Source organism: Octodon degus, unplaced genomic scaffold (genome assembly GCF_000260255.1).
Source record: "Octodon degus isolate 3935 unplaced genomic scaffold, OctDeg1.0 scaffold00018, whole genome shotgun sequence".
Lineage (NCBI taxonomy): Eukaryota > Metazoa > Chordata > Mammalia > Rodentia > Octodontidae > Octodon > Octodon degus.
The window spans coordinates 15,682,365-15,706,207 of record NW_004524594.1 but is presented as its reverse complement, the minus strand read 5'-3'; the positions used below and the strand labels follow the sequence as shown (position 1 = coordinate 15,706,207).

At 42.8% G+C, this 23,843-nt stretch overlaps 1 protein-coding gene across 2 annotated transcripts; it reads left to right on the top strand.

Annotated features, from left to right (window-relative positions):
* Nucleotides 1–291: 291 nt before the first annotated feature.
* Depdc7 (DEP domain containing 7) lies at nt 292–22,656 on the top strand. 2 transcript variants are annotated; one of them, XM_023710737.1, is made up of 10 exons: nt 292–769; nt 3,394–3,429; nt 12,198–12,588; nt 15,414–15,535; nt 16,382–16,571; nt 19,638–19,849; nt 20,696–20,838; nt 21,372–21,497; nt 21,599–21,677; nt 22,404–22,656. In XM_023710737.1, exons 1-10 carry the CDS (start codon nt 697–699, stop codon nt 22,595–22,597), a joined length of 1,566 nt encoding a protein of 521 aa, XP_023566505.1. In that variant the 5' UTR covers nt 292–696; the 3' UTR covers nt 22,598–22,656. The 2 variants fall into 2 exon arrangements, with proteins under 2 accessions (XP_023566505.1, XP_004627123.1); XM_004627066.2 differs by lacking the exon at nt 3,394–3,429 and having other exon boundaries at nt 526–769.
* The last annotated feature ends 1,187 nt before the right edge of the window (nt 22,657–23,843 follow it).

The following is a 23,843-nucleotide window of genomic DNA, read 5'->3' as shown; positions in this document are numbered from 1 at the left end:
TACGGCACTTTCCATCAACGGCCCCTGCTCTTCCTCTCCGTCTTCGCTTCAACCCTCCTCTTTCCACTGCAAACGCTGGCCCCGCTCACCTGTCGCCCCGACATCAACAGATTTCAACTAGGCAGCCAGCCCCACGGTCTTTCGCAGCTCCTCCTCCGACCGCTAGTACTGCTCTCCTGTGCTCTGTAAGCATTTGTTCCTCGCAGCGAGGGACGCATGAAAAACTCGGTGCATTTAGAGTCTTCACCTACTTTTAATCACTTAATACGCTAAGCCAAACTACTAAACCCCGAATGTGGGTCTGTTCGCGCACTGCTCAAATCGAACTCGGTGAAGCGGTACTAGTGCAACCCCGCGTCTCAGCTGAGGCCAATGAGCCGGATCCCAGGCCCAACCCACCACCAGGCCTGCTTCAGGCCGGGGGGTCGGAACCCAGAACCGTGGTGCTCGCCGCAGCCCCTCCGAGGCCCCACCGAAGAAATACTTCCCTCCGGGCCCCAGAGCACAGGCGGCGATCCAGGCTTTTGGAGCGCAGTGGGAGCAGGCTACAACCAGCTCCTGGAGACACGTGACGCGTGTGGGCGGGACTTTACAAGGCCCCGCCCCTAGCAGTTAAATAGAGGCGGCGGCGCGGCTGGCGGGGTTCGCAGAGCAGCTACGGTGTCGAGGTTGGTCAGGGTCCTTGCAGCCAGGGCTATGGCCTCGGTGCAGGAGAAGGCGGCCGCGCTGAACCTCTCGGCTCCGCAGGTCCCCGCGCAGAAGCCTCCAGGTAGGTGTCCCGGACCTTCGGGGGCGGTGCGGGCCAGCTGGGGCGCTCCGGCTGTGGTCCGGTGCCGAGCGGCGGGACCCGCGCGGGGCGAGCCGGGCGCAGCTGCGGCCCCTCGGCCAGTTCCTGCCGTGCGTGCGGCGCTCGCGCTCCCCTCGCGTCGGTGGGCGTGGGCTGCGGACCCCTCGCTCACAGATTTTCCAAACTTTAACTTCACGGCGCCTCGTTCCGTGTACCCGCGGAGTGCTGGCGCTTGTCCCTGGGTCTCCGGGACAAGCTCCACGTCATGACCGGTGACAAGGGTGATCCTTGCAGTTGGGATAGCTGTTTGCCCCCCTGTCTTGGCTGCGTTACAGGACCCAGGGCCGAGCAGCGCCTTGGGCCACTTCGTTCTCCAGGTTGGTAGGGACCGGCCGCGTACACGCACCTCTCCAAAGTCCTCCGAGAGACTCAAGAGGTTGCTGTTAAATAAGTTATCTTGGCAGGAACTTGGCCTGAAAGGTATTTATTAACACTGTTTCAGAAGTAGTTAAGTGAAGGAGGTTTGACCTTTAAAGAAACAACAACAAAAACACACACATGTCAATAGCAGATAAGATGGTGAATCTTGCCACCAGCTTAGCCATATCTTTCGGGTTAAGGATCTTGGTTTGGGATCTTGGTTTTTCTTTAAGTGTTCAAATAAATGAACACAATCGACAATCACCCGTAAAATTCTAACCTTAGCGTATCTACAGCTTAGTAAAAGGGTGACTCAGGTGACTATTAAGATACTCTGATAGCGCTTGGCTTTTTGTTACCACTCTGTCCCTTTCTGCAGCTGCAAAATGAGTATGGCCAGAATTGACTGCCTATCTGACAAAAGCTTTGCTTTTGTAAAATGCCAACCACTGAAATGGTGGTGACCCTTTACTCCAGGTCAGATGGCTGCACGCAGCTGCCCCACTTTTGTGTTTGCCTTAGTAATTAACATTCCTTTTCATTTCCCCATGTTAATGATACATTGTGATAGAGAACCACTTTTCATTTGTGCTTTTCCAAGATAGATTATAGTAGTGACCATTATGGTGATATTCACACCATCTCCTTGATTTACATTGTGGAGGGAAGTTCTTCAGGATTTGGGAATTTAAAACCTAATGATATTGAAAGTGGTCTTGAAGTCTTTAGGGTCTTTCTGATGGGATGAAATTTCCAAATTTCACCTGATTAAGGACATTGCACCCTGTCTTCTCTGACAGGCAAAATAATCGATGCTGGACTCTGGATATTTGCAGATGGGTTTTTAGATGGTGCAAAGGGGTATGTAGCAAAGACAGAGTACATAATTGTCAGGGACAGGAATGAATGCTGCTTAGCAGATTGGAATCTCACGAAAAGACCACCATCCTCCGCCTGAACACCAGGTGCCACTGCCTGCTCTCCTTTATCTTGCTTGTTGCAGCTGGAATCCTTGCCTGCTAGCCTCGCTGAACTCTCTCCCACCCTTGAGTTACCATGCCACAGTCCTAGCCCTGGGAGCCAAGCTGCCAACCATTCTCTTCCTGTGTGCTCCGGCAAGCAAGCCACGCTGTACTTTTCCTTTTGAGCCTTAAAGGAGCTGCAACAGCCAAGGGATCTGATTTACTTAGAAATAAGGTTTCTGTGTTTACCTTTAGCTAGTACTTCAAAGTCACTCGTCTTTTAACACAGACAAGAAAGGGGTATGCTCGTGCATTGTCCCTGTATACGGTAACCTAATGCTTTGAATTTGCCTGGTGTCACTTTTCCAGGGAGCTCAAAATACTTCCCATATGCTATCATTCATCTGTGTGAATTAAAGCAGGGACCCATGGCTGCTTATACAGATACTTCTGTATGGATATCTTATGTTGTTCTTGTTAGTGGAAGCTTTATTTTGTATATTTTACCTGGCTGCAGCTCTGTTTTTAGAGGCGGTCTCAGACCTTGAGCATATCTCTGATGTTGAAAAGGAGGAAGATAAACTCTAGACTGTCAAGCCCCATACCCCATAAAACTGTTGTAGTCTTGCTTAGTGTTGGTATTAGAGAAGTTTCTTCTATTTGGTCTCAGCTGCTTGGCTTAAATACCCTAAACACAATTCTTTTTATATGTTATCTATTTTCTTAAGGTTTTGGTTACCTTCCAGTAAAGATAGTCATTGTCCTTTGTCACAATTCTGTGAGTAGTGTTTTAAAACTTTTATCTTTAAGATAGCGATTCACTATGTAGTTCAAGTTGGCCTTGGACGGACTTAGCCTGGCCTTAACTCAAATGATCTTATCTTCCTGTCTCAGCCTCCTGAGTGCTGGGATTACAGGTGTGTTGCCATGATGCCCCGTCTTTAAAACTTTTGCAAAAATATTCCTTAAATAAAATGCTTTGGAAGGGCTAGGACGAGGGTAAGCTCCTTGCCTACTCTTCAGAGAAGGAAGAGAAACAAAGGTACTTCTCTTTTCTACTTTTTTTTTTTTTTTTTTTTTTGTGGTCTTTTCCTGAGATGGGGACTTGCTATGTAGTTCAAGCTGGCCTTGAACTCTGAGCCATCCACCTGCATCAGCTTCCTGAATTCTGGGATTACAGACATGTTCCACTGCATTTAGCTTTTTACTTTTTTTTTTTTTCAGTACCAGGGATTGAACTCAGGACTTTGTGCTTGCCAGGTAAGCACTTATTCTCCTGAGCTATCTCCCTGGCCCCAGCTTTTTACTTTTTTAATACCCTTAAAATTTTATAGATTTACAAAACCCATGAAGTTAGTATATACAATTCACTCCATATAGAATGCCCTACATTTAATTTCTCATGTTACTTTACATGGAAACAGCCCATTTGCCAGGTTAGTGAACCAATATTGTAATTATGATTATTAACTAAAAAGACCTGAGTTTCTCAGATTACCTTAGTTTTTTGTCCATCGTCATTTTTCTTTTCAAAGATTCCCATCCAGGACATTATGTGGAGTCACCCTGTCAGTAACAACCCCCTGGCCCCTTTTTTTAGTTACACATCCCTCCCTGGTGGACACAGAATGAGCCACATGAACACATGTCTCCTGACCCTCGCAGTAATCGAGAGTAGTAGAGGTCGTGCTGCCTTGTGACAGGAAAGCTAGGCAGTTTGCCCCGTAGTGAGGAGGTGGTGGACCTGAGAACAGAACACAGGCCTCTAGGACGCTGAGGCCCACGCTGATCTGACTGCTCACAACTCCTGGCACTGGACCCGCTTTGGTAGCACAAGTCTCCATGCCTCAACAGTAGGCCGGGCCTGGCGTCCTAAGATGTGTTCAGCAGCCTGCCTGGCCTCTGTCCAGGAGCCAATAGCGCCGTCCACCCTGTAGCATAACCAAAAGCCTCTGCGCATGTGTCCTGTGGGAAAAAACAACCCTAAACCCTTCTTTAAGACGGTTTTCTTAGTACTTAGCAGCCTACATTTACTAAACCTTCATTAACCAACTTTTATTTGGGGCCCTCTATAAAGCAGTTAAATAAGCTGAGCCTCTATGGTCCATAATAAAATTTGAAAGAAATCATATACTAATGCATTATTTCTTAAAGTTTTATGGAAAAATATTATCTATTTTTCTTTTTTTTTTTAGTCTAGTCTGACACCTGAGAATAAAAGTAAAATTTTATATATTCTTTTGCTGTTTTTGTTGTTGAGGCAGGGTTCCTACGTAGCCCAGGCTGGCCACAAACTCACAGTGATCCTCCTGCCTCGGCCTCCCGAGTACTGGGATTTCATGCATGTGCCACAGTGCCTGGCTATATAGTCATTTAGAGATAGCAGCTTCTAGTAATTTTATGTGTATGTTCACCTTACACTGGAATCCAATTCATATGTATTGATTTCCTTCTAAGAATTTAATCTCAGTATTTGAAGTGATTATAGAATTGTTTTGCCCATAAATTAAGGCGGGAGCTCCCTTTAAATATTTGAATAAACTTTCTGACATGTCTGCTTTATAACTTGATTTAAAAGGAATTATTAGTAATAACTTGATTATTATTTAATGTACATCCTTAGAAATGAAGGTTGTTTTTTTTTTTTTTTCAGTACTGGAGATTGAACTCAGTACCTTGCGCTTGCCAGGCAAGCACTTATGCCACTGAATTATCTCCCCAGGCCCAATACTGTTTTAATTAGATGCCAATATGCAATTTAATTTCCATAGTGTTGGTAAATTAAGTTTTTGGGGTTCACATATGGGTGAAAGGTCTTGCTTTTGTCAAATAAGTATTGTTTCAAGCAAATAAAGATGAGACCACTGTCAAAATGAATGCTAACTACCCTAGATTTAATTTAACGATTACAAGTATGTAATGTTGGAGATCTAGTATAAAATCACTTTAGAACCCAGGCAGCATGGTGGTGCATGGCTGTCATCTGAGCCCTTGGGAGACTGAGACAAGGTCAGTTTGTGAGTTCAAGGTCAGCCTCAACTAGAAAGCAAGAGAAGCTGTCTCAACAGAAATTTTTTCAAATCCCCTGTTGGACTGCCTTCCAAGTTTTGCACTTGATGAAGTGAAATTTGTGCCTGTTTGGTTTTTTATCTACAGCTCATTCCTATGCTATGTAATATCCACTGTTCTTTCTTACATGCAAAAAGACTACCTTCAGTTTTTTTTTTTTTTTTTTTTGGCGGAACCGGGGATTGAACTCAGGCCCTGGCACTTGTCAGGGAAGCACTTATTCCACTGAGCCATCTCCCCAGCCCTTACCTTCAGTTTTTACATTCCTGTAAGAAACAGTTCATACCTGAAAACTTAAATGTAGTGTTCAACTACTAGATGAGTAGATGAAGAAGCCAACCTACAGAGGTTAAATCTTTTCTCCAGGGTAACGGATGTCATGATGAGTTTGGAAAACACTGGGCCAAATGTAAATTTATAAGCCTTAGTGGTGAATTTTAATGTATCACCCAGCTCCTATGCAAGTGAAAACTGAGGGCAAGGAGCTGCAGCTTTAATTCTGAGCACTGTACTTACAAAGCATTCATTGTGTACTTGTAGTTTGATTCCTATTTAGAAATCACAATAAGTCATCTTACTGGGCTATGGTCTGCTATACCAATATTCACTTCAGTCCCGAGATGATAAATACGTATTTCAGACTAGCGTGTGGGGGCTCTGTTCAACTGGTGAGGTCAGCATTAAACAAACAGGTTATCCTGGTGCAGTTTTGGCACATTCCCTGGTCAGGTCCAGGGTACGATCCATAGGAAAGTATCTGCATGAACATGAGCTAGTTTGGGGCTGTGGGTGGTTGTGCTTGAGGGTAAATATCCCAGGCTGCAGCGGTTAGGAGTTAGTGGTCAGTGAGAACAGAGGGGATCCGAAGCTGACTTGAATCCTGCCCGGAGGACTCTGGAAACATGGCTCACAGGTGCTCAGAATCCTGCTCTAACCTGTTCTTTAATCTTTCAGACAGTGTTGTCCAACCTGCAAAACTTCCTGATTTCCCACATTTAAGCAGCAGGCTGGTATGGGGGAATGCTATCCTGTACTTCTTCTCCTTTGAAGATTAGCGTTTTCCACATCACTAGGTTTATATCTCCCCTTCCTCCCCCCAATTGTTTTTATTATTCTCAAATTAATAAGTGACTCTGCCTTGTGTTGGGGGCTTATGTGCTGACCTACTTGTACCTCAGGTATTATGACTGTTCCATTTTTAATATTGTCACCAGCCCAGTCAGGCATGGTGGCATGCTCCTGTAGTCCCAGATGCTTGGGTAGAGGAGGCAGGACAATCACTGAGCCCAAAACATAATGAGACATGTTTCCCCACCCCCATCTCTTTAAAAAAGCAAAAGCAAAACCAAAAAGTCCAGTGGCCAGAAGTCTGTTTGACTGATATTTAAAAAGCAACCTAATCTTTCCAAGCTTGAGTCTTGGTTGGCTTTCTTTCCTGTTACCTCTGTGTACCGAGGGCAGTAGTTATTATAGAATTAAGGTTATCTGCTTCATTTTTTGAGTAGTAGTGGTTTTAACTATTTTGGTTAAGAGTTTCCAAATATTTTTTCTTTTGTCTTGAGAGATGGTTTCACTATGCATGCTGGCCTTGAACTCACTTTGTAGCCCAAACTGGCCTCAAACTTCCACTGATCCTCCTGCCTCAGCCTCCGAGTGTTGGGATTATAGGTATGCACCACCACACCTAGCTTTCCAAATCTTAAGCATTGTTTTGTTGTTTCTAATCTTCAGTTTTCTTAAACCTATTAGTAAAAATAATAATTTCTATCTTTAAGGAAAGATTAATTCTGAATTTCTCTACCTGTACCTGACTTTTAACATATTTAAGCACCAAGAAAAGGTAATATATATTTACCAGGTATGTAACTGAGGGGAAGTTTAACTCCACCTCAATTTTCTCAAATTGAATGATACAGTGAGGGGCTGGGGAGATGGCTCAGTAGAGGGCCTGAGTTCGATGCTCAGTGTCACAAGAAAAAAAAAAGGAATAATACAATGAAGATTTGAAAAAAGATTAAAGAGTGATATTGAGTATGTCTTAAGCCAATAAATAAAACCCATTAAATGCATGTTTCTGGCTTTATTCAGTAGAATATACTAGTGAACCAGGAATCTAGTTCTAGCTCGACAAGCCTAGCTTTTCTCCATTGTTAAGTTCTTGCAGTTTCACATGACACTTGGCAGACTGGCGACAAAATATCTCTGTCTTCCTTTGATACTGGCTTAGTAATAAGTTTCAGTTTTAAACTATGACTGTGATAACTGAAAACAATCCTTAACGTTTTAAAGTAACAGGGCATGGGTGGTAAGTTACTCATCCTATTTTTGATATTGAAAATCTACAGAAAAAAGGGCTGTGTGTGTCTGTGTGTGTGTGTGATTTCTAATAAAAATGTTAAAATCAACAGTTGCAAAATTAGGCAATAAGTGAATGCAGTGTGAAGGTTCAGTGCACTCTACACATATTGCAACACAAGAGGCGAGCTCTACATGACCCACTTAGAGTTTATGGCCTGAGGTTTATAGGGCTGTCGCTCAGAGGGTAAACACATGCTTGGCATGCGCGAGGCCCTGGGTCCAACTCCAGTATCAAAAAGTATAAACTGTCCTTAATGCATTAGGTAGGGTTTCAGTGTCCTTTAGGAGCTTGTGTTTTGACCTTACACATTCTGTTTTGTCAAAAAAGGAAGGCAGTTGCAAGTAGCAGATTCTTTAATTATAAGGCCCCTTAGTCCTTACAGCTGTACTGATGTACGTTGTGTTCATTTTTAGACAATATTGAAGAAACTAATAAAATTTCTATTTCTCTGCAAAGATATCCCAAGCATAGAAGAAGCAGTATATTTAACAAAAATGGGGGTTTATTTTTTCTTTCTTTATTTTTTTGGGGCAAGGGTCTATAGGGTGTTCAGGGTCTTACTACTAGATCGGACTCAGTAGTGATCTGTTTACAGCCTCCCAAGAGCTGGGATTACAGGTACGTGCCGCCATGCCCAGTCTCAATTTCCGCTTCAGTGTGCCCAGGGGGTGGGGCTGGCATGGCAGGCCTGGGGATCGAACCCCCCGGTCCCTGCGCCTGCTTGCAGGTGCTTTAATCTGCTGAGCTATTTGGCTAGCCCTAAAAATGGGGGTTTAAATCAGGACTCTTGAACTGAGTTGGTGTGTGCACGCCTATCACCCCAGCATTTGTGAGGCTGAGGCAGGAGGACTGCTGTGAGTTTGAGACCAGCCTGGGCTACAGTGGAAAACCTGTCTCAAAAACAAATATAAAGAAATAAGGACTACTGAATTTTCAGAAGGTCATGAAAAATATGAACTTAAAAAACATGTTAATGAAGGGAGCAGAGAGCAGACACAGTCAACTCTGCTACTAAGTACGTGATTAGCTTCTTTTAGTCCCGTTCCTAAATCCTGAGGTCCCTTGTCTTTCTTTTGATTGTTTTTTTCTTTTTTTTTTTCCATAATTTTATTGAGAAACAGATAGCGATGAGACAGTTTCAAATCAAATTGGTAGGACAGTTTCAATAATTCACACATTACATACATTCTTCCTAGTGGTTAATTGCTGTACAAGATGCGGACTTGATATCCTATTTACAAACACCATTAGATCAAATCCCTCTGTTCATTAAGAGAATGTAACTGTATATCTATCCTAACCACTTTGAATACATAGATACAAAATGGACATTCATCTGTATCCCCTTTTTTTGTTAAGTTCCATTATTTGAATATTATAGGTGTGTAAGCTCAGCAAAATATTCTGAAAGAGTCCAGGAGCCCATAATAGTATTGGATCTTCTGCTTGACTGGCAATGTCAGAAATTGTTGACCTGAGTCCCCCACAGCTCAACACAACAGCATGGCTTTACTTCTTCTTTTTTTTTTTTTTAATTTATGTATTTATTTATTGTGTGTGTGTGTGTGTGTGTGTGTGTGGCCTGCTCAGCCCACCAGGGGGCGGGGCTGGCTGGCATGTGGTGCTGGGGGATGGAACCGCGGTCCCTGTGCTTTGCCAAGCGTGTTCCAAGTAGGTGCTTTAGACCACTGAGCCATCTCTCCAGCCCAATGGCTTTACTTCTTATACTTCGTTTTTATACTTTTCTGCTGGATGGTTAAGACCAAGGTAAAGCAGGACCTATGCAACAAGAGTTGTAGCTTTTGGGTCTGATAAGGTCAGTGAAATCCCCTCAGGATTTATCCTGAGATCCTTGATTGTTTTTTCTATTCTTCTTGGCAGTTTTGCCAAATAACCGGCTTATTAAAAATGAGGAAAACAGGGTCGGGGAGATGGATCAGTAGAATAAGCACTTGCCTGGCAAGCACAAGGGCCTGAGTTCAATCCCTGGTTCCACCAAAAAATAAATAAATAAATAAATATGAAAACTAGGCAGATGTTGAAAGTTTGAGTTTGGCCAAGATCTTGCTTTCTATTTCTCTGTCTACCCTATCTTTATAGTAGGCCATGAGGCAGGAACCAAAGCGCTACTTTGTCCTACATATAGTACTAACATCATAAGTCTGCGAAACAGGCAGCTTTAAAAATATTAAAGGGTCAGAGAGATAGCTCAGCAGACTAAGTGCCTGCTTAGGCAAGTGCCAGGACCAGGGTTTGATCCCTGGCCTCACATGCTGCATTGGCCCTACCCCTGCGCACACTGCGCCAGCCACTGAGACCGGGAGTGGTGGTACAGGCCTGGAATCCCAGTGCTGGGGAGGCTGAAAAACAGGAGGCTCACTATGAGTCCAAGGTGTGTAGTGAGATCCTGTACCAAATACATACAAAAGAAAAAATATTACTTTAGGGCCGGGAAGATAGCTCAGCAGCACAGCACCTGCCTGGAGAATACAAGGTCCTGAATTGGATTCCTAGTACAAAAATAAAGAAATAAATAAATTAACTAGTTAAATATTAGTTTATTCCCACAGCTTCTGTATGTGTGTGTATCTTCCTGATAATGCTTCAAAGTTGTGGGGTTTTTTTTGTTTTTTTGCGGAACCAGGGATTGAACTCAGGCCCTTGCACTTGCCAGGCAAGCACTTATTCTACTGAGCCATCTCTCTAGCCCCCAATGCTTCAAAGCTGCAGAGATCTTGAGCTTGCTGGGCTCCCATAGGATGCTACCTGTTTCAATAGAACACCTAGACATCCATGTTCTGGTCTCAAGTTGGGATGGTCGTGTTGCATAGGGCTGCGACTGCAGATCAGTAACTCCAGTGCCGTGCCACAGGCCCTGCGTGGTCCGCTGCCCTGTGTGTGCCTTCTCCACACCCTTAGTCTCACTTCCTACTGCCCGCTGCCTCCCCCGGCCACTCTGGCCCAGCTGGCCTCCTTCCTGTTCTGGGGGAGCAGAGCTCACTCCCCCACTGAGGGCTCTTTGCTTTTTCTGTTCTGTCTGCCAGATGTCTGCACAGCTTGCTTTATTCAAGTTCTTGCTCAGATATATCCCTACCAGAAAGGTCTTTCCTGATATCCCAGTTAAAGTAACATTCCCACTGGGCCAGGTGGTGTACACTGGAATCCCAGCAGTCAGGAGGCTGAGGCAGGAGGACCACTGTGAGTTTGAGGCCAGCCTGGCCTTACATAATGAGTTACACAAAGATGCTGTCCCAAAAAGGGCTGGGGGCATTCTCTTTCTTACCCAGTTACAATTTTTCTTTTTAGCACTGTTCTAACATACACTTAGTATTTTTAACTGCCTACAAAATCTTTGAGAACAGAAAGATTATTTATTTTGTTCACTATATTGTATCCTAGCACATGGAAAACATTCAGCATAGAGTAGATACTAGATTTTTTTTTTTTTTTTTTTGTCTTTTTGAGTCAGAGTCTTGCGTATGCTGTTCAGGCTGGCCTTGAGCTCATAATCCTCCCTGCTCTGACTTCCCAAGTGATGGGATTACAGGTGTGTGCCACCACACTTGGCTGATTCTTTTTTTCCTTCTTGGTGTTTTTTTGAGATAGGGTGTTAGCTTTGTAGTGCAGGCTGGCCTTGAACTCACTATGTAGCCCAAGCTGGCCTCAAGTGCACAGCGATCCTCGTGCCTTAGCTTCCTGAGTATTGGGATTACAGGAGTGTGCCAGCACACCTAGAAGTAGGTACTAGGTTTTTAGCAACAAGTTATTATTAAAATAGTATTTCAAGGGGCCGGGGAGATGGCTCAGTAGAATAAGCACTTCCCTGGCAAGTGCAAGGGCCTGAGTTCAATCCCCAGTTCTGAAAAAACAAAAACAAATAAAATAGTATTTCATTAATAAACTGCCTTCATTCTTTCTTTTTTTTTTAATTTTATTTGTTTATTTATTTATTTTGTGTGTGTGTGTGTGTGTGTGGCCAGCTCAGCAAACCAGGGGGCGGGGCTGGCTGGCATGTGGTGCTGGGGGATTGAACCGGGGTCCCTGTGCTTTGCTTAGTTTAGTTTGTTTTAAGTAGGTGCTTTAGACCACTGAGCCATCTCCCCAGCCCTGCCTTCATTATTTCTTTTCTTTTTTTAAAATGCATTTAGTACATGGGGGCTGGGGAGATGGCTCAGTGGAATAAGTGCTTCTCTGGTGAGCACAAGGGCCTGAGTTCAATCCCCAGTTCCACAAAAAAAAAATAAAATAAAATAAAAAAAAATAAAAATTAAATTAAATGTATTTAATACAGGGTCTCACTACACAGATCAGACTCAGATTGATCCTCCTGCCTCAGCCTCCCAAGCGCTGGGATTACAGGTGCGGGCCACCACGCCCCGTCTGTGTCTCAGCATGCCCTGAGGTGGGGCCAGCCCAGGTCGTTGCTGTGTCTGCCTAAGCAGGCGCTTTAATCCTCTGAGCTATCTGGCCAGACCCTTTGCCTTCATTATTTCTCCTCACTCACAACTTTGGAAATTGCCACTTTGCATAAGGACTGCTTAGGCTTTCTGGCAGATGAACAAACCCTAAGGCCCCGTTTCTGAATGATTCCCCCTTCTAGGTCTCAGCGTGGCCCAGAAGCCCTTCGGAGCCACCTACGTGTGGAGCAGCATCATAAACACCCTCCAAACACAAGTGGAGGTGAAGAGGCGAAGGCATCACTTAAAGCGGCACAACGACTGCTTCGTGGGCTCCGAGGCCGTAGACGTCATCTGCTCGCACCTAATGCAGAACAAGTACTTCGGAGACGTGGATATTCCTCGGGCCAAAGTGGTGAGAGTGTGCCAGGCACTCATGGACTACAAAGTCTTCGAAGCAGTTCCGACCAGAGTCTTCGGAAAAGACAAAAAACCTACGTTTGAAGATAGCAGCTGCAGCTTGTATAGATTCACGACAGCACGGAGCCAAGACAGTCAGTTAGGCAAGGAGAACAAACTGCATTTACCCTCCGGGTTAGTACACAACGTTAGATAATCGTGGGGAGGTTGGAAGGACTGTGTACCTTTTGAGACACGGACTGGCTTTATAGTCTCTACCTGTACATATGTGTTGTTTTATTTACACTGAGCAACATCTCCGGTCCTTTTAACATTTTACAAAAATGTTTCTTTTTTCTTTTGGCTTTTGAGACCAAGTCTCCCGATATAGTCAGGCTGGCCTTGAACTCCATATGTAGCCCAGGCTGGCCTCAAACTTGTGATCCTCCTGCCTCTGCCTCCTAAATGCTGGGATTTCAGGCATGTGCCAGTAGTAAGCCTAGCTCCCTTTTTAAAAAAAAATTTAAAATTTGAGACAGAGACTTGCTAAACTGTCCAGGCTGGGCTTGAACTTGCGATTCTGCCACCCCAACGTACCCCCAAGCACTAGGATTACAAGTGAGAACCACCATACTGAGCTCAGTATGTTACTTTTATAAATAGGACATTTGGCTAAAATGTAGATCTGCAGGTAAATGTTATAAGGTACAATGAAATGTTAACTTTATCAGATATCTCATAGACTTATTTGGTCATACTTTATATTTAGTAGAAACAAACTTTTTTGTCTTTTTTTTTTTTGTTTTAAATTTTTTTTAGACAGGGCCCCTAGTAAGGGATGTGTAGTTCAGGGTGCCCTGTGTGTAGCTGAGGTTGGCCTCACTTGTGGCAATCCTCTTGTGTCAGCCTCCTGAGTGCTGGGATTACAGGCAACACCGTGCCTGGCAACAAACCAATTTTCACCCCACAAGTTACAGTGTGAAATCTGTTAGTATATGCCTCTAATTCCCACCTACTTGGGATGCTGAGGCAGGAAGAGTTCACATTCCGGGCCAGTCTGGCCAATACAGTAAAACCAAAAATTAAAAATATGCAATTGAAAACAAAGAATACGTAAAGTAAATGGTTAAAAGGGGGCCAGGGAGCTAGCTCAGTGGCATTAGCACCAGGGTCCTGAGTTTGATTCCCAGTCAAAAAAAAAAAAAGAGAAAACAAAGAGAAGGTGAAGGGCTGGTGAGATGGCTCAGTGGTCTAAAGCATCTACTTAGAACAAGCTTAGCAAAGCACAGGGACCGCAGTTCAATCCCCCAGCACCACATGCCAGCCAGCCCCGCCCCCTGGTGGGCTGAGCTGGCCACACACACACACACACACACACACACACACACTAAAAAAAAAAAAACAAAAAACAAAGAGAAGGTGAACACAAGAAGAAATCGAGGTCAGAGGATGTCACTGGAAGTGTGGATGGTGTACCAGTGTCAGCAGGCCGAGTGCTTCAGAGGACATGAGACCGGATTGGGGTGTGTATTGTTTGGGTCGGGGTTTTGCTGTGTTGCCAAAGCTGGTCTTCAGCCCTGGGGCTTAAGAGGCCCTCTAACCTCCACCTCCTGATAGCTGGGACCGCAGACACAAGCACCATTCCTGCCTGCACAGCCGGGAATTTGGACTCGGTCATCCAGGTGCTGGGTCGCTACAGAAAGATGAGACTGTGCCTTAGAACCATCACCCGGGGCTGGGGACACATGCAGTGGCAGAGTCTCAGGAGAGCAGGACCTGGGTCCAGCCCCCTGCAGTGAGCCATGGCAGGGCCCACTTGGCAGTTGTGTGGCCAAAGGGAAGAGCTGGCTAGAAACGGGGTAGTACGCTTACAGAATATAAGAGCCACACCAAACAGCGTGGGACAGCAGAGAGGGTCACTGACAGGGACAGATTCGTGGGCCCTGCGATTGGAATGAGGAACGGTGATGGTGTGTAATGAACTCAGCTGCTTATCGGAGTGGATGCAGCTTTCTTTTTCTCTTGTGTTCTCAGCTGGACCACAGAAGGGTCACTGTCATTTGGAACTTATGATAGAAATCTGACCCACAGTCAGTGTTCATACATTGATTTTTTTCAAATGTTTTTCTGTGTCTGATTTCAAACATGGCAAAATTTCTCATGTTCAGGAAAGAAATAGGAAGATAAGCTAAAGTGTCCGGGAAAGAAGTATGAGGAGACGGGAGAGCACGGGCCACAGTTCTCCTGCTTTATTTGAAACCTGGGACCAGACGCCATTAGGGTGTAAATTTTAGAAGGTTCATTTTGTACACACAAACACCATAACTCCTCTGGGAGGGTCTGGGACAGCATCAGGTAACCAAGCATGTTGGCATTCTGTGAACAGAGGAGCAGTCATTAACTGGAGTAAGTAGAAGCTATGATAATCTCAAGATAGGTTTTATCATCACAAGGCCTCTGAATAAACTTTAGCTTTTTAAACTGCTGGCTTCAGAACTGCTGAAGGAGTGTGGATGTGTATTTGGGAAAAGATGAACACAGTCCACTGAAGGATACCCAGAAACAAAGAATGTATACAAACAGCGAAGATAATAAATTGTTGTTTTATTATGTTTAATCCCAGAGCTTGGAGGCTGAGGCAGGAGGATCACAAGTTTGAAGCTAGCCTGTTGTTTTATTATGTTTAATCCCAGAGCTTGGAGGCTGAGGCAGGAGGATCACAAGTTTGAAGCTAGCCTGGGCTACACAGTGAGTTGAAGGCCAGTCTGGACTATATAGCAAGACTGGCTCAGAAAAACAAAAATAAATAAAATTGGAGAGTCAAATGTTCATTTTTGCATTACATCCAAATAAGTGTACACAGGAAATTTAGAATGCATTTTAGGTTTGAAAGAACTGGAGTTTTTGTATTTCTTTCCACTCTTAAAATTTGTATTTGTTTTTGTTCTGCAGTTAAAAGAACGCTCACCAACTATTAGCTATCAAATAAGCTATTTGTGGGCCTGTTAAATTTGTTTCAGGTACCCGGGTACACAATCATCTGATATCAAATCGGACAGTTTGGAAGAGCTGTGGGACAATTTGAGTTTAAAGCCTGCTAATTCCCCTCACGTAAATCTCTCTGCAACCCTGTCTCCACAAGGTAAGCTAAAGATGATGCCGAAAGTAAGACCTAGAAGACTGACCTCAGACAAAGTGAATCTTAACCTTTCTGTGAATTTAAATATCACAGTGCAGAGAAAGACAGCACTATGTGTTAAAGCTGTTTATATTAAGCTATAAAAGAAGTCTGTTATCTTTAACAAATGCATCAGTGTTATACTCTTGAACACTGACTTTTGTCCTGTCGGCTGGCAGAGGTTCAAATCTGAAGTATTTTACATGCAGATTTCTGCTTAAAATATGCTCTCAGCTGTTTTTTTCCTAAGACTTTATTAGGTTCAATAAATACTTGAAAATTACATTTAAAACATTAACAGAATTCTCATGTTCTTCCTTGTGGCAATGGACTGTGGCATACTGACTAATTCCACCCTCCTTCCCCCTTCCTTCCTGGTTGTGGAAACTCTTGACTGGAATAATCTGTAGCCAAGAGTTTCAAATCGGGTTTGAGATTGAATGAATCATTCTTTCTTCCAAAGTCCTTATTAACATGTTATATGACTCGATCTCTTATCTCTGACAGATTGCTTTATATAGTACAAAGAATGAAAAGAATTCCTGTTGTCCAAAGTCTGTTCTCCTACACTTTAAACAAATCTTGGATTGTTGTAGTTTTTCATAAGAAAGCCCATCGTAAGGTTGACTTCTTCCCTTCCTCCCCTCACCCCCGCCCTCCTCTGTTCTTCTCCTGTTTCTTTCCCTCCTTCCTGTCTTCCTTCCCTTTCTTTGTTTGTCACACCAATGTATTAGCCTAGATCTGCCTAGACGAATATCCTGGTGAGCATACAGTAACTATCGATTGTTACTGGTCATTTTTCCTGTGTAGTTATTAATGAAGTATGGCAGGAAGAAACGATTGGGCGGCTGCTACAACTTATAGACCTTCCACTTCTTGACTCCTTACTCAAACAGAAAGAGGTTGTATGTAAAGTTCCTCAACCAGAGAGGCAGCCTGACATGATTGCCAGCAGTAACTACCTGGACCGAGGGATCCTCAAGGCCTACAGTGACTCCCAGTATGTACAAATACCCGTGATAACTTCAGTGTGTTTGCAGGTAGATTGTGGATGATGGCTTTAAGATCATTTCTGGGAGTGAGTCTGTAAGATCAGGCAGTCGATGTTATGTATTGTCAGTTGATATTATCAGCAGTTGAGTGAACAAAATTGTTGGTCCAAATTAGGAAAAAAACATTTTTTTTTTTTTTTTAAGACAAAAAGATTTCAATTTCATTATTTCTCTTCTTTATTTTTTTTTCCAAACCGGGGATTGAACTCAGGCCCTTGTGCTTGTCAGGCAAGTGCTTATTCTACTGAGCTATCTCCCCGGCTATTTCTCATATTTCAGATTCACTTATTTCACATATAACTTCCTTAGGCATCTAGTGAATAAAATGATTACATTCTTTTTTTTTTGTTTAATATTCTATTTATTTCTTCTTTTTGGTGGTGGTGCAGGGGATTGAACCTAGTGAACTACATCCCAATCTTTTTATCCTGAAGACAGGGATCACTAAATTCTCACTAAGTTGCTAAATTGCCTTTGTTGGGCTTGAGTCTGTGATCTTCCTGCCTCAGCCTTGGAGCACTGGGATTACAAGCATACTCATTTTGATTATGCTCTTTGTTGTTAAATGTAGGCTGACTAGTTTCTCAAGATTCTTTAAAGGGATCTACAACAGAATGAATACATTTGACAAATTCTTGGAATCCTTGACAACACTACTTTTAAACTCTTCTAAAATGTCTGTTTTATAGTGTAATTGCAGCACTCAGGAGGCTGAGGCAGGAGGCTTCCCATGAGCTTGAGGCCTGCTTGGGCTACATAGTGTGTGCAAAGCCAGTCTGAACTATATAGCAAGACTTTGTCTCCAAACAAAAAGAAAAGCCTGTTTTATTTATTTCCTTTTTTTTTTTTTTTTTTTTTTTTTTTTTTTGTAGTACTGGTGATTGAAGCCAAGGCCTCACGTGTACTAGGCAAGGCTCTATCACCGGGCTGCCTCCTAGCCCTTTTGTTTTTATGTTGAGATAGCACCTCACCAAGTTGCCCAGGTTGGCCCTAAACTTGGCATCCCTCTATCCTGGCTTCCTGAGTAGCTGGGAGTACAGGTATGCGCCAGCACACCTAGCTGTAAATGTGTATTTGCTAATTGCTTTTATTAAAGACATATGATGAAAATAACTCTCTCACTTTGTTATTCTGAATATAAATCGTATGGTTTGAAGGCATACCTTCAGCTGCTGAGAGAATTATGATTTTTTTTTTCCTTGAGGAAGAGTTCTGTCAGAATGCCTTAAGGAAGAGTCCTCATAGCCTTGAAAACTCCTAAGTAAAACTGAAGGTGAGGCAGATCCTGTTCTGGTCTAGTTAAGGAGATGGAAATGTTTGAAAAGAATATGTATTACATTTTTGTACTTGATAATTCCATACTTCAGTAACTATTAATATAAACAGTTGATTGTCAGCAGTAACTTAAGTCAGGCTGTGGCTCAGTAGCAGACTGTTTGCCTCTCATGAGGCCTTGGATTCCATCCTCAGCACCAGAAAGAGCGCTTAAAGCATGGTGTGAATAAGACAGCCCACATATTACTGTTAAATTCTGGAAAAAAAAATATATAGCTGTCCTACAGTAGCTGATATTTCTATAATGTAAAAATAATGTGCAAATATTCTACAATCACCTTGATTTCCACACAGAGAATCAGAATTTGTGCTAGAGGTGACAGGATCATCTAGTGCCTGCGTCTTCTTATAAACTTGAGAAGCAGAGTGATTGCCTGAAATAATTCATCCACATCATGGCAAAATTAGTTGTTCTGGGCCTGGGAGATAGCTCCGTGGTGTAAGTGCATGTCTGGCAAGCATAATGGTCCTGGGTTCGATCCTCAGTGCAGAAATTAAAAAAGCTGTTTTGTGTCCATGGCAGTAATGGACAAGATTTTTTTTTTTATTTTTTATTTTTTATTTTATTTTTTATTTTTTTTTTAATTTATTTATTTATTTATCCATCTATCCATTTATGTGTGTGTGGCTAGCTCAGCCCACCAGGGGGCGGGGCTGGCTGGCATGTGGTGCTGGGGATTGAACCGCGGTCCCTGTGCTTCAGGCAAGCTTGTTCCAAGTAGGTGCTTTAGACCACTGAGCCATCTCACCAGCCCAAGATTTTTTTTTTTAAACTAATTCTTTTTTATTTTATTTATTTATGTGTGTGTGTGTGTGGCTCAGCCCACCAGGGGGCGGGGCTGGCTGGCATGTGGTGCTGGGGATTGAACCGCGGTCCCTGTGCTTCAGGCAAGCTTGTTCCAAGTAGGTGCTTTAGACCACTGAGCCATCTCACCAGCCCAAGATTTTTTTTTTTAAACTAATTCTTTTCTATTTTATTTATTTATGTGTGTGTGTGTGTGTGTGTGTGGCTCAGCCCACCAGGGGGCGGGGCTGGCTGGCATGTGGTGCTGGAGGATTGAACGGCGGTCCCTGTGCTTTGCTAAGCTTGTTCTAAGTAGGTGCTTTAGACCACTGAGCCATCTCACCAGCCCCAGGACAAGATTTTTTTTAAACTATATATATTAACAAAGTGAATGCTAAGTGCTAGGCATTCTATTTCATGAACTGTAACAGTTTTCTAAAGTTACTCAGGAGGCATTTTACTGGACATGTAACTGATTTAATTATTTTGAGTTTCTTTTCTTCTGTTGTGGCGTGAATAAGGAGAGAGACAGTCACACAGCCCTGCGGTAATCTATGCTGTCTCCAGGAAGCACTGCTGTTGGAAGCAGGCTGAAATCTAGTCCTGATCAGGCATGAGCAAGTAGCTTGGAATTTCTGGGTGTCTACTGTAAATGTAAAAAGTAGAGTTTGAACTTTGGTGTTCTTCACCTCTGTTCTGTATAGCTTCTATTTTTGCAAAAGGCGGGCGGGACATACTAAGGTAATTTTTGAAAATTTTGTGAAACACGATTTAGCTGTGTAGTTTCAAATTTATCTTCCAGCATGCAGAAATGTATCCTGTCAAAGCTTATGAAAATAGGTTCTGTGTGTGCATTTGCTGTCCCTTGCTTCTTAGAGCCCTCTTCTCCCCACAGAGAGGACGAGTGGCTGTCTGCAGCCACCGACTGCCTGGAGTACCTCCCAGACCCCATGGTGGTTGCCGTAAGCAGAAGCTTCCCTGAGCAGCCCGGAAGAACAGACCTGGTGAAGCAGCTTCTCTTTGATGCCATTGGCAAATACTACAGCACTAGGGAGCCGCTACTGAATCACTTGTCTGATGTTCACAATGGAATTGCAGAGCTCCTAGGTAAGTAAGATCTTCCCTGATACTCAATTTGTATCTTGGGAGGAGGATCACGAGTTCAAGGCTCACCAGGGCCATTTATGGAGAGCCCATTTCCAAGTAAAGCATAGTACTAGGTCTGTAGCTTGGTGTCAGGCCCTGGGGTTAAGGCCCATTATCGAGGGCAGGGAGTGAATTGTCCTCAAAGTTCGGTAAAAGAGTACCACTTCAAACTGGGAGTGGGTGTGGATTAGTCTACAAAATGTATGTTTGTTCCCCAACTTCTAGGGCACGTTTGGAAAGAGGTTTTAATGAGCTCTGAAGTTATGCAGGACTTGAGGTTGGTGGGAGAATGCTGTTCTCGTGTCCTGGAGAGCGACCACTCTAGAAGAGCTCCTAGCACCTCCCCTCCCCATTTAATCTTTTTCAAATGGGGACCCCTCGGCTTTGTCCTTCTGCCGTTGTGCCAGACTATCATGTACTTTTTGTTGAAGACAATCGGAGGTTTCAGAAAATCCCTTCTGTTTTTCTCAGGTTGAGTTGTATATATCAGTGTCATACAAGTTGTATTCCCTCAAAATATATGGAGTTAATGAAAAACATAGGCTGAGAATTTGTTCACAAAGCCAAGAGTTTAATTTACTGCCCTAAGACATTCTATGACAAGGACATAGAGTATTGGTTGCCAGTTTCAGAACAGACTGCCTTTAATAGCGGTGGTCGTTCATTTTGATTCTCGGTTTTGTTCTTGCTTTTGGAAATCATTCCGAGTAAGTATAGTACTTAGCTAAAGCTGTAATTTGAGTTTTGTTTCCTTTAATAGAGTCATATTCAGTCAATTAAAAGCAGGTTTTTTTCTTTTGGCTAAAGTAAATGGCAAGACTGAAATAGCACTAGAAGCTACTCAGCTCTTCCTGAAGCTTTTGGATTCTCAAAATAGAGAAGAATTTAGACGACTACTATACTTCATGGCTGTTGCAGCACACCCTTCGGAATTTAAATTACAGAAAGAAGTAAGTCTTGGGCCAGGCATGGAGGCGCATGCCCTGCCTGTAGTCCCACCACTCAGGAGGCTGAGGCAGGGGAATTCCATGAGCTCGAGGCCAACCTGGGCTAGAGAATGAGTTCAAAGGCAGCCTGAACTTCATAGTAAAACTGTGTCAGAAAAGAAATCCTGTTGTCTAAGTGTTTATTGTATTCACTGTCTTTAATACTTATCCTGTGAGTCAGGTTATTCCATCCCCAGCATCAGTGTGGCTGAAATGGATAGTAGTTACTAACTGTCAGGTGTGGTGGCACATGCCTTAATCCCAGCACTCTGGGAGGCTGAGGCAGGAGAATGGCAAGTTGAAGCCTGGCCTGGGTGGTTAAAGAGCCTGACTTAAAAATACAGGGGGGTGCTGAAGGTATAGCTTGGTGTGAAGGCCCTGGATTCAGTTCTCAGTAGTGCAAAAAAACAAAACCAAAACTATTTCTATTTAATATTCTCTTAGTATTAAACATAGCCCTTTAAAAATGTACTATGATGTGTGTGTTATTTTTGTAGAGTGACAATCGAATGGTTGTGAAAAGGATATTCTCAAAAGCTATCGTTGACAATAAAAATTTATCCAGAGGCAAAACTGATCTTCTAGTACTCTTTTTAATGGATCATCAAAAAGATGTTTTTAAGGTAAAATTCTGACAATACTTAAATACAGCTTATTTGTAATTGATTGTTTATGTATAGATTAAAATAAACTTGAATGTCCGGTGCCTCTTCTTTTTCTTAAGATTCCTGGAACTCTACATAAAATTGTCAGTGTTAAGCTTATGGCAATACAAGAAGGAAAAGATCCAAATAAAGACACAGGTAACCTAAGAAGTACTACATTCATGATATCTAACGACAAATTCTTATTGTTTATTTGAAGCTCTTTGCTATAAACAGTTAAACTAAATTTTAAAGATTCTCTTTAGAGTTTAGGCATTAGGAGAGCCTTAGATTTCAAAAAGCCACTTACAGCAGGCATGTCAGCACGTACCTATAATCCCAACACTTGGGAGGCTGAGGCAGGAGGATCCTGTTAGTTTGAGGCCAGCTTGGGCTGCATAGTGAGTTCAAGGTCAGCCTGAAGTATATAAGAGGACCCTGTCTCAAAACACGAACAAACAGAAAAGCAACTTGACCAGGTTCAGTCAGTGCTTATTGTCACAGCATGCAGAAAATGAGACACGTTAAAATCGCCATATCGCTTGATTTTACAGTTAAATCTGAGGAATGGGGGAGGTAGCGGAGTGGACGGGGATTTAAAACAAATTAAGCTGTGCTGTATGCACGTGCCTGCTCCTCAAGATGAATGTAATCGTAAACTGCAAACAAGCTACTAGCCAGGCATGCTGGTACAGGCCGGTAATACTAGCATTTGGGAAGCTGAGGCAGGAGGATCACCATGAGTCTGAGGCCAGCCTGGGCTACGTAGTGAGTTCAAAGCCATCCTGAACTACATAGCAAGACCCTGTCTCAAAAAACAAAAAAGTGTACCAATAAAAAAAAAAAATACAGTCACTAATGGAATTTTTCCCTTTTAACTGTAAGGATATATTTACTGCCAGAGAATTGACCCAAGTGACTATTCCACCAGCACACAGAAGAAAACAAAAGATGAATTGTTGAATTTACTAAAAGCTATTGATGAGGATTCTAAACTATCTGCCAAAGAGAAGAAGAAACTGCTGGGTCAGTTCTATAAGTGTCATCCAAATGTCTTTATTGAGTATTTTGGAGACTGAATTTCTAATGTCTGTATATAAGTTGTGTATTTTAAAAATAAATTATCCTAAAGATCTAATCATGTTTGTAAGCTTGGAAGTTCTAAATATGAAACTGTACTTAATAAAACTTTTTTTTTTATAACTTTGTGTGTCAGAAACTGAATCACAGGGGAATATAGTGTATTGCCATGGAGTAGTGCTCTCTGAAGTAAGTTCATCTGTCATCCTCTATAGGGCTCGCATGTAGGGATTTAGTTCAAGGCCAGCCTGAACTGCACAGTGAGACCCTGTCTCAAAAAGACAAAAACCAAACATAGGGATTTAGATGTAGTATTTAAGGTATTTAACGTAAGGTGGTCTACACTTACCAATTAGTAATAGTATGATTTGTATTTTTAAAGGTATTCCTTAAGGAGGCAAGGTAGACATTTCAGCTATGATAAAACGAATTATTACAATTTATAGACCAGCAGAAAGACCATCCTAAGGCTTCTGAAAACTTTAGCATCTTTTTAAGCTTATTATAGATTTCAAACATACAAAAACCTGTATGTACCTAACCATCAACCAACCAACTGCAACAACTGCCAACTGATAGTCAATCTTGTTTTGTCTGTGTCTGCCTATTCCATGGGTGCACCCAGAAAACTTTGGACATTGTATCCCTTCATGTATAAAATTTCAGTACATGCCATCCACGAATGGTGGCATAGGACTGTCATCCCAGCATCAGGAGGCTGAGACAGGCAGATAGCTGCAAGTTCCAGGCCAATGTGGGGTACACAGTGAGTTCGAGGCCTGCCTAAACCATACAGGAGACCCTGTTTCAAAACACCAAACAAATTTTAACTACATTATCATCACTCCTAAGTCTTGTAATTTCTTACTATCAAGTGTGCAGTTCATGCTCAAATTCCTGATGATCTCAAATGATTTTTTTTTCTTCTTAGTGGTTAATTGCTGTACAAGATGCGGATCAAATGATTTTTGATTATTCAAATAGGGATCCAAACAGTGTCCATAAATTGCAACTGATTAATGTGCTATTGAAGTATTTTAGTCTGTACTTTTTTGTTTTGTTTTTTGGGACAGAGTCTTGCTTTGTAGTTCAGGCTGGTCTTGAACTCACCTGTTGAGCCTGGGCTCACCTTGAACTCAAGGTGATCCTCCTGCCTCAGCCTCCCAAGTGCTGCGATTATAGGCATGCATCACCACGCTGGTTGTTCTTTACTCTTCTGTTTTTAAGTAAACCCAGTTGTTCTTG